Below are 17,631 nucleotides of genomic sequence, written 5' to 3' on the forward strand. Positions count from 1 at the left end.
TTTCAGGGATTTAAGCAATATGGTAAGAGTTGTGTCCCAGAGGTAGAATTTTCTAACTAGTAGGATTTAAATTTTACCTTGACCTTGTTTTTCAAAATACTTTACTTCCTCCTGAAAAATTTTCATCTTCTCCAACATCATATAACGCATTGAAGTAAAATAAATTGAGTTATGTAGTCTTTCACCCTGGAAAATAATAACTAAATTATATTTTAAATAGTCATGGTGGACTTTGTGATAAAGCTATTAAGGTAGTTGGCTGGATATTATTTTGAGGCAAGGCTTTTTTTATTCCCAAAGATTTCTTTAGCAAAGTTTGCATGTTTTAAATAGAGTGATCAGGCATTCTTATGTAGGGGCTTCCTGCATTGGAGAAAACAGCACATGTCTAACAAATTTCAAGGTTTTTTTCAGTGCATCAATGCATCCATCTATCTTTTCACAACCATCTGTTAGCCAGCAGCACCATCTCTTCTTCCCAGCAAGCTTTCCACATGTGTTCAGCTTACTGCCATTTCCACTAAGGGAAATAGAGCAATAAAACTCTTTCAGCTCTCAATTTTTAAAATAAACAGCCTTTTAATGAGAATTCAGAAGGCATCATTATTAACAGATTATACATAATAATTTTCCAACCAACACATAACATATGTTTCATAAGAATATTAATAGCCTCATCCAAATGGTGAAAGAAAAAAACCCCTGAGGTTCTCATTATAATGGAGCTGAAAGTGTTCCTTGGATAATATTTCTGTCGTTTTGTGTATTGTTCTGTGGTCATGATGTCAACATCTTTTTCATCCCTAAGAAGAAGAAACGCTAGAGGGTCTCATGGCTGAGGAAGAGAAACCTGCTGCTCTTCCTGGGAGAGAGTGTGGGGCTCCTAAGTCCTCAGACCAACCCAAGGACCTCAGTGAGGGCCACGTGGAGTCTAGTGAGAAGGCCAAAGTAGTTCCTGAAGAGAGTGCCCCAGCAGGGGCCCCACTTGAGAAAAGTGTAAAGGAGATCACAGAGGTGTCTCCGGAAGTAAAAACTCCTTCCTCTGCCAAGGAAGGTGTGTCTTTCTTAGGACTTGCATGTGTTTTGTTGCAAATGATCTCTCTAGCAGCTTATCAACCTGATGCCTTTTCAACGCTATTTCATCGCTCGGTCTTATGATCACAAGACCACTGTGTTAGGCTTACCGAGTAGTGAGTGTGGCTTGCGCAGATGCTGTACGACAGCTTGGTTTTTCACTGCTGTAGCTGTTTTCTGATTTTACTTTGCCATGGTACAATACGCTTTGCAGCCAGGCTGATGATGCTATGTGACCTTTTTTTATTTTTATTTTTTTTTACTCATCTCAAATGTTTGCCAGTCACATTGCTAATACATGTCTATGTTTATTTTTATTTTTGGGACAGCAATTCACATGCTTTTCTTTCAAATCATAGAGTTGTTGACTTGGACTTTGGCACATAGAGGCTTAATGGTAGAATCGTTTTTGTTTGCAACCACAACGTGCTATCTTTTTTATGCTTCAATGAATACTGGTTTGGTTTCCTTAAAAGCTCTTGCTGATGCTTCTCATATCATTTCCTCTTCATGGCAGCCAACTCCTTTTGATCATCCCCATATTTCTTAAGTTTTCATTCATCTAATCTTTATTACAAGTTCATGAAGTATTTCTTTTCTATTGTTACAACAGGACACACAAGTATATAAGGTAATGATGATCCATACACTTGCTCTTCGAGAGATGGTTAATTTTATTATTTTTCCTCAAATCGTTTCTAAATGATTACCTTTAGCCCTACTGACCACAGAGAAATACCCTTAACTTTAAAACACAAGTCGGACTCTGAAGCCTTTCGGATTGGTGAATGAAAAATAAATAAAAATTTGTCATTCAATTTCTGGGAAGCATTTCTAAAGCCATTACTAGGCAGTGCTTCTCCAGTTGGTCGAGTTCCAGGGAATGAGGTCATGACCATGGAGAGAAAAGTATATTAGTAATTGATTCTTTTAAAAATGTTGTTACTCTACTCATACAACTTTCCAGTAATAATAATATAATTTGTATTTTCTTAAACCTATATGCAGATGAGAATTGAATGAAATTTAAACATTGATGTTGTATAAAACCTCCCGATGCCCAAAAAATTGGTCCTGGCATTTGCTGATCAGGTGATCCTGAAACTATTGACATTCATATCATTATGAATTAATTGGCCTTCTGTCCATGGCCTGCCAATTAACTTTTAAATGAGAAAACAAATGAAAAAGTTAGTAAAAATCAATTCTTACACATATTTAGTACTTCAAATGTATTCTTTTGTACCCTATATTAGGTACTTATTCAATATTCCTTAGTTTATCATTTTTATCTCTGAAAGGCACATGAAATTTTTTCTACTAAATTACACATCATATAATGTTTAGGAGAGACAAAAAGTAAGCAAAGAAGATGGAAGAGTATTCAAAAGTATACTCTTATTACAATTACTGTACTCATTAATTTACAATGGGAGTTTATTTTAGCAATAATTCATGTATATCTCAGTCCTGACATTTTCATATTGATTTTTAAATGGGTGGCATGCTTGCATGTTTCATAGTTTTTCTTTTTTACACTACCATTCATTTATCATTTCAAAATATAGTTTTAAGCTTACTGCCTGAAAGCAATTGCCTATTATCTGTTTAAAAATCCACCCAATTACTTCAGATTTATTTACAGCCTTGAAGATGGAGTTCCATGATCAACAGGAATTGAGTCCTTCTACAACCGAGCCATTAGACCAGAAAGCAAAGGAGTCAGAAAAGCAAAGTAAGCCTGGTGAAGACCTTGAAAATGCTGCCTTAGTTTCTCAGCCTGAGACGACTAAAACATCCCCTGATGAAAAGGACATACAAGGCAAAGAAGAAGAAAAAGTACCTCCCAGTCTATTTGGGCACACTCTTGATGCTAGTCCAGAAGACTTAAAACAGAAGACAGAACCAAGCCTAGTAGTACCTGGCATTGGCATCCCTGCAGAGCCTCCAGCTCAAAAAGAGCAGAAGGACTGGTTCATTGAAATGCCAATGGAAGCCAAAAAGGATGAGTGGGGTTTAGTTGCTCCAGTATCTCCTGGTCCCCTAACACCAATGAAGGAAAAAGATGTGCTTGAAGATATCCCAAAATGGGAAGGGAAACAATTTGACTCTCCCATGCCAAGTCCCTTTCAAGGTGGAAGCTTCACTCTTCCTTTAGATGTCATGAAGAATCAAATAGTTGCAACAACATCACCCTTCCCTCCTGTCCTTTTACAGCCAGATAACAAAAAATCTCTGGAAGAAGCCAGTGGCCCAGAGACTGCCAAAGATACTTCCAAAGTTGAAGAAACCCTTATGGATAAACCTGACAAAACAGCAGAAACACCAACCTCAGTGGCAATTACCTCACCCAAGGACACTGACATTCCTATTATGGAAGAATGTATCACAGAGAAAGTTTCAGGGGAAGAAAAGGGGGCTATAAAGGAAGAAAGTATGCAGAAAGAAGAGACTTCCACCCCCAGTGGACAGGAACCTGCGCTTACTGAAAAGGAATCTCAGCTAAAGTTTGAAGAAAAAATTACCATCCCTGACAAAGAAGCTGTGCCAAAAGACAGCGAACCTCCAAAACTGACAGATGATGAAACAGGCATAATTCAGACCACCACAGACCATACTGTCTCAAAAGAAGAACAGAAAGGTCGAGAGCCTACCACAGATATGTTAAAACAGGACTCATTCCCTCTAAGTCTGGAGCAAGCAGTTACAGATTCAGCCATGACCTCTAAAACATTGGAGAAAGTGTTGACTGAACCATGTGCACTAAGTGAAAAGAGTTCAATCCAGGAACTATTTGAAGAGAAAGTTGCTGACAAAGATAAGGTCGAAAGGGTCGGGGCTGCAACATCATCTGAGCTTGACCTGCCATTTTATGAAGATAAGTCAGGGATGTCCAAGTACTTTGAAACATCTGCCTTGAAAGAAGAAGTGACAAAAAGCATTCAGCCAGGCAGTGATTACTATGAACTGAGTGACACAAGAGAAAGTGCCCATGAGTCTTTTGATACTATATCTCCCATGTATAAAAATGGTGAGGAGGAAATTCAGGCAGAAAAAGAACACCAACCCCATGCTGCAGCACAAGAAACAGGGTACAGCACTCTTGCACAGAGTTATCCATCTGATTTACCTGAAGAACCCAGTTCTCCTCAAGAAAGAATGTTCACTATTGATCCAAAAGTGTATGGGGAGAAAAGGGATCTCCACAGTAAGAATAAGGATGATTTGACACTAAGCAGAAGTTTAGGACTTGGTGGTAGGTCTGCAATAGAACAAAGAAGCATGTCAATCAATTTGCCCATGTCTTGCCTCGATTCCATAGCCCTTGGATTTAACTTTGGTCGGGGACATGATCTTTCTCCTCTGGCTTCTGATATTCTAACCAATACTAGTGGAAGTATGGATGAAGAAGATGATTACCTTCCTGCCACAACACCTGCACTGGAGAAAGCCCCTTGCTTCCCAACAGAAAGCAAAGAGGAAGAAGAAAAGATACAGGAAGAAAAAGCTACAGGAGAGGAAAATATTCAAGCTGACACATCATGTGAGTCGCCTTTCCTAGCCAAAGATTATTATAAAAATGGGACTGTCATGGCCCCTGACTTGCCAGAAATGCTAGATCTGGCCGGCACGAGGTCAAGATTAGCTTCCGTTAGTGCAGATGCTGAGGTTGCAAGGAGGAAATCAGTCCCATCAGAGACTGTGATTGAGGAGAGTACTGGTTTGCCCCCAGTGACTGATGAAAACCATGTCATTGTAAAAACGGACAGTCAGCTGGAGGATCTGGGCTACTGCGTGTTCAATAAATACACAGTCCCACTCCCATCACCTGTTCAAGACAGTGAGAATTTATCAGGGGAGAGTGGTTCCTTTTATGAAGGCACTGATGATAAAGTTCGAAGAGATTTAGCCACAGACCTTTCTTTGATTGAAGTCAAACTGGCAGCTGCTGGAAGAGTCAAAGATGAGTTCAGCGCTGAGAAAGAAACATCCCCGCTTATGTCAGGACTGGGTAGGGAGCTTGATCAGGAAAAGAAAACAAATGATAAGCTGGATACTGTACTAGAAAAAAGTGAAGAACATGTTGATTCAAAAGAACATGCCAAGACAACAGAAGAGGCTACTGATAAAGTTGAAACATTTGAATTAGGAGTCACCGATGAACAACCTTTGGCCAAAGAACTGGCAGTATCAAAAGATACATTACCTCCCATGGCTGAGAAAACAGAGGAAAGTCTGAGCTCAGTACTAGAGGTAGCTGAGGTAGAACCATCCAAAAAAGCTGAACCAAAACTGGATTTTGCTGCAGAGAAAGCTGACCAGGGTCAATTAGATGTTGAAATCAGTGACTTTGGACAGACCACCGCGGAGCTAACCGTGGGTGCTGGAATGGGAATAGAGCTTAAACTCGAGGAAACCCAAAAGGACCTGGCTCCCTCGTCCAAAATGCCTCAGGAGGCAGATGCATTTATGGATGTTGAGTCTGGCCACATGAAAGAAGGCACCAAAGTGAGTGAGACAGAAGTCAAAGAGAAGGTGGCCAAGCCTGACTTGGTACACCAGGAGGCTGTAGACAAAGAGGAGTCCTATGAGTCTAGTGGTGAACATGAAAGCCTCACCATGGAGTCTTTGAAACCTGATGAGGGCAAGAAGGAAACATCCCCAGAGTCATCTCTAATTCAAGACGAGATTGCCATCAAACTCTCAGTGGAAATACCCTGTGCATCTGCTGTTTCAGAGACTGATTTAGCCACAGATGAAAGAGCCGATATCCAGATGGAATTTATTCAGCTGCCAAAAGAAGAAAGCAAAGAGACCCCAGATATATCTATCACGCCCTCGGATGTTACAGAGCCGTTGCTTGAAAGGGTTGTGTCTGAACCAGCAGAGGCTCAGAGTGAGGAAGAAGAGATAGAAGCCCAGGGAGAATACGATAAGCTGCTCTTTCGCTCAGATACCCTTCAGATTACCGACCTGGGTGTCCCAGGTGTCAGGGAAGAATTCGTGGAGACCTGCCCCGGTGAACACAAAGGAGTAATTGAGTCAGTTGTAACCATTGAGGATGATTTCATCACTGTAGTGCAAACCACAACCGATGAAGGGGAGTCTGGTTCTCACAGTGTACGTTTTGCAGCCCTAGAACAGCCTGAGGTGGAAAGGAGACCCTCTCCTCATGATGAAGAAGAAGTCGAAGTAGAAGAGGCAGCTGAAGCCCAGGCAGAACCCAAGGATGGCTCCCCAGAGGCTCCGGCTTCCCCTGAGAGAGAAGAGGTTGCACTCTCAGAATATAAGACAGAAACCTATGACGATTACAAAGATGAGACCACCATTGATGACTCCATCATGGATGCTGACAGCCTCTGGGTGGACACTCAAGGTGTGCATTATTTTTTTGTTTTTTAATTTCCTGCTCCCAAATGAAACCAATAACCAAGTAGGAAAAATACTTTCCCCCCAATATAACATTTTTAAATGTCCCTTTATTTCTTTATTTAGCATTTTGTTAAATATTTGAGAGATTTTGTGCATTTGTTACTAATGTTTTCGTTGTTGTTGTTGTCATGATTTGCTTTGATCCGCAGATGATGATAGGAGCATCATGACAGAACAGTTAGAAACTATTCCTAAAGAGGAGAAAGCTGAAAAGGAAGCTCGGAGATCATCTCTTGAGAAACATAGAAAAGAAAAGCCCTTTAAAACCGGGAGAGGCAGAATTTCCACTCCTGAAAGAAAAATAGCTAAAAAGGAACCTAGCACAGTCTCCAGAGATGAAGTGAGAAGGAAAAAAGGTTCATTTAACAATCACTTCTTTAAAAATGCTTTTAAAGTAATTCATTATTGTTCTTTTGTAGAAGAAACTGCCTAACAGTGGTAACTAATTATTTATGAAATTTCTTTCGGTTTTGCTCCAAGTGTTTATTTTTTCCTGATGGTATGCTTTTTGTGTTTTCTTATTCATAGCAGTTTATAAGAAAGCTGAACTTGGTAAAAAAACAGAAGTTCAGGCCCACTCTCCCTCCAGGAAATTCATTTTAAAACCTGCTATCAAATATACTAGACCAACTCATCTCTCCTGTGTTAAGCGGAAAACGACAGGTGACTGTTCAATTCTGCAATGTGGCTGGCAAACATAGACTTTTTTTTTTTATTATTTAATGTCATTGCTGTAGCAGCGTCTTCATTTTGTTTTTCTTCCAAGAATTCTCAGCGGTCATGAACAATTTCACTATTAAGTGTCTTGTATCAATCACTATCCCACCCCCCCAACCCCGCTCATATATTTCTGTCGTATTCAGACCTAACCAATGCGTGATTGTATCTTGGCATTGTGCTCTAGTGTCACGTTATGAGGATTCCTATTTTCATCCTGTGTTTTTGGTTAGTTGGTGGTGATGAGTTTAATTGTGGTATGCATTCTCATTATTTTGCTTTTTTGCCTCCCTCATGCTTAAGCCCATGTGTATTTCTCCTATTTTCTACATTGTTACTGCCAAATCTGTTACTGATGTTGATGAATTTACTAAAATTCACCAAGAATGCACAGTGATTTAGAGATTAAAAATGAAAAGCAAAATGGGGGTAAAATTGTGGTTTGCAAAATAACTCTTCTTTAGATGAAAATAAACAGAAGAAAAATGAGATTGGTAATCTCATCGGATTTTGTTCCTCATATCCAAAATTAGCAAGGCTTTCAATCACTGTACTACATCTCTTAGCTGACACTTTGACATTGGGATTGTCTTAAATGTGTTGAATCAAAACTGTCAGTTTTTCCTACATAATTCAGTATCAAATTCTAAAACTCCTCCCCACTAAGTATCTTCGATCCCAAGTTTGTTTCTATTTTGCTACCTTTTACTTCTCTGTCTTCTCCCAATTTTACTCATTTTTTACTTAGTAAAAAAGCGGTGGAATGAAGGAATGAAACATGTTACAAATTATTTGTATAATAAAAGCCCAGACAAATATCTATAATGCAAACTTTATTTCTAAATTTGAGAGTATTTATTTTATATGTATAATATTACTATATAATCTTAATTTATAATATATTTTACTTTGTCACTTATTAAGTGACAGGCTTGTAGTGTACAAAATAAGATATTGGTTTACTAATTCAGAAAGGAATTAACTTCATTTCCATTATGAATCATAAATGCCTCTCTGTAAATCTTTGGATGGTTTTAAAGGTTAAGAGCAGCATTAATCTTTGATGTGAGAGAAAGAAAATGAAGGTCATTGATGGTTTTGTGATAGCCACTAAAATTTAAAGTATTTTGTATTTGTGTTCTTCATATAGGAGTCATCTCATGTGCTGTCATTCAAGAACTGGTCTCTAAGGCAGGATTTGAAAGTGGAAGGCTTATACACAAACCTTGGTGATGAAGGTTCAGAATGAGGAATTCCTCTAAGTTAGGAGTTAGAAATTAACACCACGTCTCTAAATCTTTGGTTATGTCTTATTTAGTTCATTTGCTCAGGTTTTTAGCATCTGTAAACTTGGTATTTTTCTTCTAATTAGACAGATGTGTGGGCAAGCAGAAGAATATCTTGATTTAGGAATAAAAATCCTATATCCTACCTAAAAGGACTGAAAGATGGCATCAGGATTGTGGAATTTCAGAGGAAATGTCCAATGGTTTAATGTGGTGACTACATGACATTGATATTCAAATTACCAATTTTAATAGCCTTTTTAAATTCAATCTTTAAAGGAAATTAAGGTCTTTGGACTAATTAGTGTCTTCCCTTATTCTAGTCAAAGTTTAAGGTACGATTCTAGCAAAAACCTTATACTAAACATGGGAGTCATGAGTTTAAAGCAAACTATTTATTTCACAGAAATTTGAAATACACCATAGAAGCAGTAGGAAGACATCATTTGCACTGCTTCTTTGAAGGATCAGTTCTAGAATTTGTGAATAATCCTACTAGCCAGTCCTACATAACTTATACAGAGCATATTGAAGAGAGTTAATGTTTTTGTGTTAGTGCTGCACATGGTGTAAGAACTTTTTTGAAACTCATTTAGAGTGCTTGTAAGGATAAATAATTTATGCTGAAGTTTTCTCTCTTATGGTGGCTCAGTGATCAAAGCACTCGGCTGCTAACCAAAAGATCAGTAGTTCAAACCCACCAGCCACTCCATGAGAAAAACTTACGCTCCCATAAAGATTACTGCCTTGGAAACCCTATAGGGCAGTTCTACTCTGTCTTAATAGGGTTACTATGAGTTGGAATGGACTTGAAGGCAATGGGGTAGGTGGGGTAGACACACATGCTTGAATATTTTATTTTCTAAGTACAATAATATGGGTGGTTTTCAGAAACACAAAGGATTGTTTTAAATCATGAGAGATAGTTAAATCAAGTCAGGTAAGTCATCAACAGAAATATGCTAGAGATACCGGAGTTTAAAATTCAAACCGGAAGTATCAAACAGCAGCAAGAGAAACAACAGTAACAGATGTGGTAATAATTTCATACAGGAAGTGCATGTGTAGAACATGTTTGATATTACTGAACTGAAAACTCCTCTCGTGTTTTCTTTCCTTGACAAGCTATTTTTCTTCCCCTCTCTACTCATGGGGTGCATTTTTGCATTAAATGATTGTCATTTATTTTATGAAATGAAGGGGTGCGGAAGGAATGGGGTTGGCTGACCATGATAGCTTAGAATATAAGATGCCAAAATCATCTGCCGCTATGCCAATAGCTTACAGAACAAAAAGAGAGTTTGGGAGTCTCCATGGACACTTTTGCATATCATACCAAATCTAGAAGCCAATCAGTCCCCTTTTCCTTAAGTTCTACAGCTTACAAATTGCTGTTCTGTGAGTAACTTCCACTCCGCAAGGTCTATCCTCATGAGTAGTGATTCAAATATAACCTTGGTAGCCAAGAGAAAATTATTTGGTGTGCTTACCTGTGCTTGCTAAACACTTGGTTGTATTAATTAGCATACAACATGTGAGCCACATGCTGTTATGTTATACGGGTTTCTTTAGTTAATGAATTTGACTCTCAAAATAAGGAGGATTTTGCCTGTCATTAGCAACTGCATATCCAAAAGGTATTGAAAAATGCATTTATGTGGTCTTAACCGCTAAGTTTGGGGTTGTTTGTTTTGTGTCTTTCCTTTTCAACAGCAGCGGGTGGTGAATCAACTCAGGCTCCCGGTGTATTTAAACAGGCAAAGGACAAAGTCTCCGTGAGTAAAATAAGCTTTTCCTTTTCCTTCATTTGAAGTTCCTTTCTGTATTATTTGCAGATTTAATTTGAGGTATAATTTAGACTTTAGATGTTTACTCTTAATGTCATTTTAAATCTTTCAAACACCCAGAATGATTCTCTGTGACATCCCGGCATGTATTAACGCTTTCTGGAACGACACACGATGGTAGTTGGTAAGGGCAGAGTCGGAGTGCAGGCTGTGCCTTTATTAGAAAGACAAAAACACATGAAATAGCACGGTGATCTGGCAAAAATTAGGGAGCTCACTTTACTTACTTCTCAAAGCATGAAGTTAAACGGTTATCATTTACACTAAACTATGTTTTATTAGGCATTTTAACTGTTTTTTATTAAAAATAATACAGTGACAAAATGGCTTGAAGTCATTTAGATTGCAATAATTTAACGAATCAAAAGTAAAAAAAAAAAAAATCAGTTATAATTCCCATATTTAAAGATAACTGCAGTTATCATTTAGATGTAAAATATCCTAGGGGTTTTTTTTTATACATCTCTATATGTTTAATAACAAAAATGGAACCATATACTGTGTGAATTTTATTAAACAATAAACATACTTCCATGCCATAAAGAAATCTTGTACATTATTCAATGACTATATATTTTATTTATCTGCAAAAATATACTGAAATCAGTTGTTATTAGACTTTCAAACATCTTTGTTGTTGTTTTAACAATTTAACTCTAGAAATCCTTTCAGCTAAACCCATAAATACATCTCTACACATTGCCTTAGGATAATTTGCTAGTAGTAAAATAATTGTTTGTAAAACAATATCCATATTTAGTTTTTGTTACATGTGCCAAATTGCCCTCCAAAAGGGTTCTATTCACTTATACTTCTTCTAAATGTATATGAGAGTTGTCATTATTATTGCTAAATATTCCTATATTCTTTTCTATATCAGCCAAATTATGGAAATGAAATACTGTCTTGTTTTAATTTTGTTTTTATTAATGATGTTGAATTTCTTCATATGTCTATACATCCTTTATATTCCTTTTGTTAATTTTATTTTTTGTTATTAACCCTATTTTAAAGAACTTCATCTGACAGGATACAGTCATTATCAAGTATTTTTACTCCTTTATGATTGACAGAAAAAAATTAAATTCTAAAATTACAACAAATAATTTTAATGATGTCAGTCAGTAGCTTATTACAGTATTCCAAGTCTCAGCCATCACATCTGATATGTAAATTGCAATTTTTTTGTTTGGCCTTCTAAAAACTGGTGAGATTTTAGGCTTCCATTTTTTATTTTTTGTGAAAAATAATGATTTATTTCCAATCTTTTATATCATCTTTAACTTGACAGGCTTTACATTGATAAAAGAAAGTATTTGGTTTTTATTTAAGTGTTTTCAGACATATTCCTGAACAGATGGCAAACAATAGAATCTATTTCTTGCTTTGATAAATCTTAGACTTTATTTTGAGCACAATGTGTTTTCAAGATTTGTGTCTCTTTACCTCTGTTTCTAATGGGGAAGTAGCAAGTTGCGGTGGTTAGGAGCAGGGCTATGAACAGACCAGATCTAAATCCTGAATGTTTATTAGCTATATGATCCTTAACTTCTTGTGCTTTAATTTTCAAAAATAAGTGGGTTAAAATTCCTGTATTATGTTAGTTATGAAAATTAAATATAGTAACTCCATAAAACAGTACACAGTATCACATAGTACTCATTCAATAAATAGTGATACTTGTTGCTGTTATTGCTATTATTACAGGCAGTCCCTGGGTTATGAACATCTGATTTAGGGGTAACTTGTACTTGCCCTCTAATGTTAAGTAAATTTACCCTCACTTTGAAACGATTGAACCAACCCCTACTGGAAACAAATTCTTCATCACAGTCACCTTCAATTGCTGCAAGTGCAGCTTTTAAATCATTGAAAAGGCTTCGAGCCTTTTCATGCACCAAAGTAAGACTAAATAAGAACCATATGCCCCTGTTCCGACTAACCTACACATTTGACTCAAAGAAACAGGAATGGATCTTGTTCATAACCCAGCGGCTACCTTATTTGGAAGGTGAAAGTCTTCAGGAGCAGATATAAAAAGTAAGTCTGAGCTTTGTCCTTTAGGAAAAGAATTTTTAAGTGGACATTGTTTGGAAAATCTTTAGGAAATTTCCAAGTCCCTTGGTTTTCCAGTAAACCAACAAGAATCAACATTTAATGCTTACACTTAGAAACCATATACATTTCCTGATACAAAGCTAACTTTTTCCTTTTGTCAGTGCCCACGTAGACTTTCTGAAGGCGAGAGGTTACACCATCATTCTCTTTTTTTCCCTCATTTATTATCCTCCTCTTTTCCTTCCTAATACTTCATCCTCTTCCTATATGTTTCCTAAAAACCCTAAGGTTAACTCTTACTTGATTTATCTCTGGTATTCAGTACATCCAGAGTAGTTCTCCCTGATTTTTTTAACTGATCTTTATTATTATGAACCTGACCTATTCACAATCCTTTCTTTCTTTTTTTCTTTTGGTTTGGTTGATTTTTTTTTGTTTGTTTTTTATCATGGCATTAGTTATGTTCTGTAATATGAGGCAATCCAATTGCTCCATTATTTTTCCTAAGTCACGTTCTTTGATTTTCAGCCTTTTGTGGGTGGGATCAATCAAAAGAAAATGACTTGTGCTGACCCCATAACACTTCCCACTCAAGATGCTGAGTATCTAAAGTAAGAATTGATGTGTGCAATCTGTGAGTGCTTCTGACTCTGCTGAAGTGGATTTGAAGGTTAAAAATTGAGATAAAATCTCAGTTTCAACTGCTGTTTTTGTGACAGCCAAATTATATTATTTGTTTATAAATATCCCCTTGACTTTCTCATACTTGTCTGTATTTTTAACAGAGTGCCCCATGACATGTAGCATGCCATCATAGCTTTCTCCAAAAAGCCATACATCCAACCCACTTACTTGTAGACAGTCTCCTCAGGAGTTATCAACACCTATAAATTAAGTCTTGTGATGTTTACGGGCAATCTTTTTGGTGCTGACTTTCATTTTTAGAATTTATAACACATCATACTGGCTATAGTCTGTGCATAAAAATGTTATTAATTCTAGAATATAACTTGGTCCCAGTATCCATTTTACTCATCAAATGGACTCATTATATATAAGCTCTACAGTTGTCTGATGAAAGACAATGTAGATTGTCTTAAAAGAAATTTTCTCAGTCTTTAAAAAAAAAATTCCCCATTTTTAGGCCTCAAACATATGTTGTTCTAAAATTCTTGAAATATTATCAATATATGAATTATGTACATACCTTAAGGGTTGTGTTTATTAGAGAAACAATTCTGAGAAACTCTCAAGATATGTTCCAAATACAGTACCATTGTAGACCAATGGAATAATTAAAGATCTTATACACAGAAATCCATAAAAAACATTTTATCCATACTGGTATTAAATTAGATAATTAAATATCAAATTTCAATTAAAACTTAAAAATTTAGTCACCAAGCATTATCTTTTTTACTAGAAAAAAAGATTTTAATCATCACCTTGCTAACTTCCGTTTGTAATATTTCTAATACTCTTCCATCTTAAGGCTTATTTTATAAAATGTGGTTTTTATTGATAACACATCCTTGAAAAGTGGAATTCAATATTTGGGGCCATTATTTTGATTTCTCATCATGGAGTGATTTCAGTTTCTACAAGAGTACTTGGAAAAACTTTGGAATTTGCAAAGAGTTGGCCATGGTGCTAAACCTCACTTAAACTCATCAGAATGTGATAAGGCACCCTCTGAGGAGCTTATCTCCCCTCTCCCCCAGAAGGCACAGAAGCAAGAGTGAATGTAATATTCACTTTTAAAGTAAACGCACTGAAAATAGTATATATTAGGAGTATATATCTAAATATATGACTATGTATTGGATATCAATATACATTGTGGGAATTGTTTCCAAAAACTTTCTGTAATTGGAGCCTCAGAATAACCCAAGCTTATTGCAGAGATAAGAACATCTTGAAATTGTGTTCTCTTCGTGAGCAATTCACCTCTGAAGAAAAGTGGCCACCTCAGCCTAAGAGGGCTTATAGTGACTGTTCACCCAAAGTAGTCCACACCAAAGAGGTGTGCTCATATTTTTTTCTGCTTCTGTCCCAAACTCTGGCTCTAGACTTTAACAGTGGGAGGTTTCAGCACTACCCTGCTTCTTCCCAGAAAGGGTCTCTCCTGCCCCTCTTTCAGAGGCTAAATTACAGCATTAATACTTTCAGTCATGTCTTCTATGTCTCTGTGTGCACTTATAAACTTACAGATTCCTGTATCGAACCATCCATTTGGTCTCAGAATTTCACAAAGCCAATTCCTCCATATTTAAGCAATGTTATTCATTCTTCCATCCTTCCATCCATCCTTCTATCCATCCATCCACCCACCATTTACTCAATAAATATTCATCGTGCCACTGCTATGTACTAAGCATAAACAATCACAACACTTGTAAGTAAAGGAGATCAAATAACATGGAAACCTGGTCTAGACCTGATTAATGTAAGGTCAGATCATTTAGCATTCGTTTTATTTTTATGTATGGCATACATTTGTATATGAGTATTCTTAAGTTAGTTCCAGTTAAAAGGAGGTGTTCAATGAAAGTGTCTTGTTCTCACATAGATGTACATCTCTATCATTAATTATAACCATTTATCATGTATTCTTATTAAAGTTAAACATTTAATTTCTTATATGTTTATGCTTCTTTTTATTTTATTTTTACTTTATAGTTTGGTTTATGTTGTGCTTTTGTTTGTTTTCTTTCACGGCTAGAATTCTACCTTGTCAAAGATTCCTGCCTTACAGGGTAGCACAAAGTCCCCAAGATACAGCTCAGCCTGCCCTAGTACGACTAAAAGGGCTACATTTTCTGACAGTTTTTTAATGCAGCCCAACTCAGCGGGCTCTACAGACCATTTGCCATACTCAGAATCAGGGAACAAGGTAAGGCAGCAGGTCAATAAAAGGTGCAGAAAGGAATATAATTTGGGAGAAGTTTATAGGACAAGATTCAGGAAATGTATGAAAGCAAAAACTTAAAGTTCTAAAGTGTATGAGACATAAACAATAGACCGTATTAGAAACAAATACAAATTAAAAGTTTCAATAATTATTAACAACCTAACCAGTAAAAAAATCATATAGAAAATATCTCTCTATATCTGGATATACTATCCAAGATTAATTTATTACTAGTTTTATTATCTCATGAAATTTTAAATATAAACTAAAAGAACAAATTATATTATATATGCTATGTAGTATATTTTATTATATATCATATTATATATAATCAAATAATAACAAATTACATTATATATAATAAATAGTTTGGACTTGGACCTTTGAGAAAATATGATCTCTAAGTTATGAAGTAGAAATGCTTATAAGTATATAAAATTTGTTAGTGTGTTTTAAAATTAATTCATCCATCATAGTGGAGGAAAAAAAAGTCAGAGCAATGTAATCACTTTATAGAATTAAAATAAAGATTCATAAGAACACAACGTCTTCCTTTTCCTCAATCAGGATGGAGCTACCAGGAGCCCAGAAAAGCGTTCTTCTTTGCCAAGACCTTCCTCCATTCTCCCTCCTCGCCGAGGTGTATCAGGAGACAGAGATGAGAATTCTTTCTCTCTCAACAGTTCCATCTCCTCTTCAGCACGACGGACCACCAGTAGGTTTATTTTAATTTGTCTTGTTTTTTTTTTTTTTTTAAGCCTTAAGTGGAATAGAAATTATTATGTTTTTGTCTTTTATATCATTCAAATAAAACATGCATTCAAAATAGATCATATTTATCCTAAGTTTCAGAAAATCTAGACTATAGATGGGTCCCAAGTGCCTAACTCCTCCAATGTTAGAGGAAAGGACCTCTATCATATCATATCACCCTATTATTTATTAAATTGTTGTTGTTAGCTGCTGTCAAGTTGGCCACCAAATCATGGCAACCCCATGTACAAGACAACAGGATCGGACCATTGTGATCCATAGGGTTTTCATTGGCTGATTTTCTGAAGTAGATTGCCAGGCCTTTCTTCTTAGTTTGTCAGTCTGGAAACTGCTGAAGCATGTTCAGCATCATAGAAACATGCAAGCCTCCAATGACAGACAAATGGCGACTGTACTTGAGTATACTGGCCCAGAATTGAACCACTGCACCACCACTCCCCTCATTCATTCAATAAGATTAAGTAATTGTTCTCAGAATATATGTTCTCTATTGTTTCAAAATTTAGGGCAAAAAAGAAAATTCTAAAGACGTAATTAATAGAAATAACTAGTAGTCAGGGATTTTTTAAATATATATCAATATAGGCTTAAGTCTTACTAGAATTCCAAGTTCTAAAATCAAACTGGAGAGTCAACAATCAAAACCTAGCATTCTGGTCAACTTGTTGAGACTACATTCCAAATGAAGCTGCAGATGTAGCATATTCTGTGCAATAGCTTATGTTTCTTTTGATTGATGGCCCATGATGAACTGGTTGGCAATTATTTTTACAGTTTATATAGGGGATATAAAAAAATTCTAGTCATTGCCCACTTATATGTCAGGTTACTACTAAGTCTGTAGTAAAACATAGCTTCAAATTATTTTCATAAGTAATTTACTATCACAACAAAAATAGCTACCATTTATTGAGCACACGGGGTTGCCATGAGTCAGAATCAACTCAACAACAACTAACAACAAACTGAGCACATATAGATGCTAAATTCTTAAGGTACATTATTTCACTCACTTTAACAGTGCTGAAGGCTAAATATGAATAACCTCATTCGATCTATTGATGAGAAATACTGATTTTTAGAGAGGTTAACTAACTTGTCCAATACTATGCAAATAGAAAATGGTTGAATTTGTTTTTCAGCCCTCTGATAACTTCAAAACCTGTGCTCTTAATGCCTTCTCTACATTTGTTTGGAGGCAATACTACTAGAGAACCTCTCTGTAGAATTACTTGGAGAGTAATGTCTTTGTCATTTAAGAATTAGTACAAAATGATGAGAATCACTACCATTGTCACATTACAGTTAATTCCACGATTTCTTTTTTAAAAATATTTAAACACCTGGCCTACTTTAAATGTGACTATTTTGCATGACACTTAAACAGTGTTTCTTGCTTACAGTGAAAGCATTTGTTAAAATTAGAGTGATTGTACTCTACAGTGTTTAGTTTCATAGAGTATTAGCATCCCTTTAAATACGAACTAAGAATATTTTGAAATCACTGAAACTGTTTTTACCTTAGAAAAAT

General features: G+C 36.1%; 1 protein-coding gene across 3 annotated transcripts in view; it reads left to right on the top strand.

Moving 5' to 3' along the window:
* MAP2 (microtubule associated protein 2) overlaps window positions 1-17,631 on the top strand; it is a 293,387-nt gene that overhangs the window by 247,659 nt on the left and 28,097 nt on the right. For 2 of the 3 annotated variants that reach the window (XM_004376275.3, XM_004376274.1), the window contains exons 8-9: window positions 10,224-10,285; window positions 15,894-16,041. In XM_004376275.3, the coding sequence (XP_004376332.1) occupies window positions 10,224-10,285; window positions 15,894-16,041 (210 nt within the window). Of the gene's footprint in view, window positions 1-2,707; window positions 6,452-6,656; window positions 6,864-7,035; window positions 7,171-10,223; window positions 10,286-15,893; window positions 16,042-17,631 lie in introns of all 3 variants that reach the window. The other variant, XM_023731221.1, reaches the window with a different exon arrangement.

Source organism: Trichechus manatus, unplaced genomic scaffold, assembly GCF_000243295.1.
Source record: "Trichechus manatus latirostris isolate Lorelei unplaced genomic scaffold, TriManLat1.0 scaffold00041, whole genome shotgun sequence".
Taxonomy (NCBI): domain Eukaryota; kingdom Metazoa; phylum Chordata; class Mammalia; order Sirenia; family Trichechidae; genus Trichechus; species Trichechus manatus.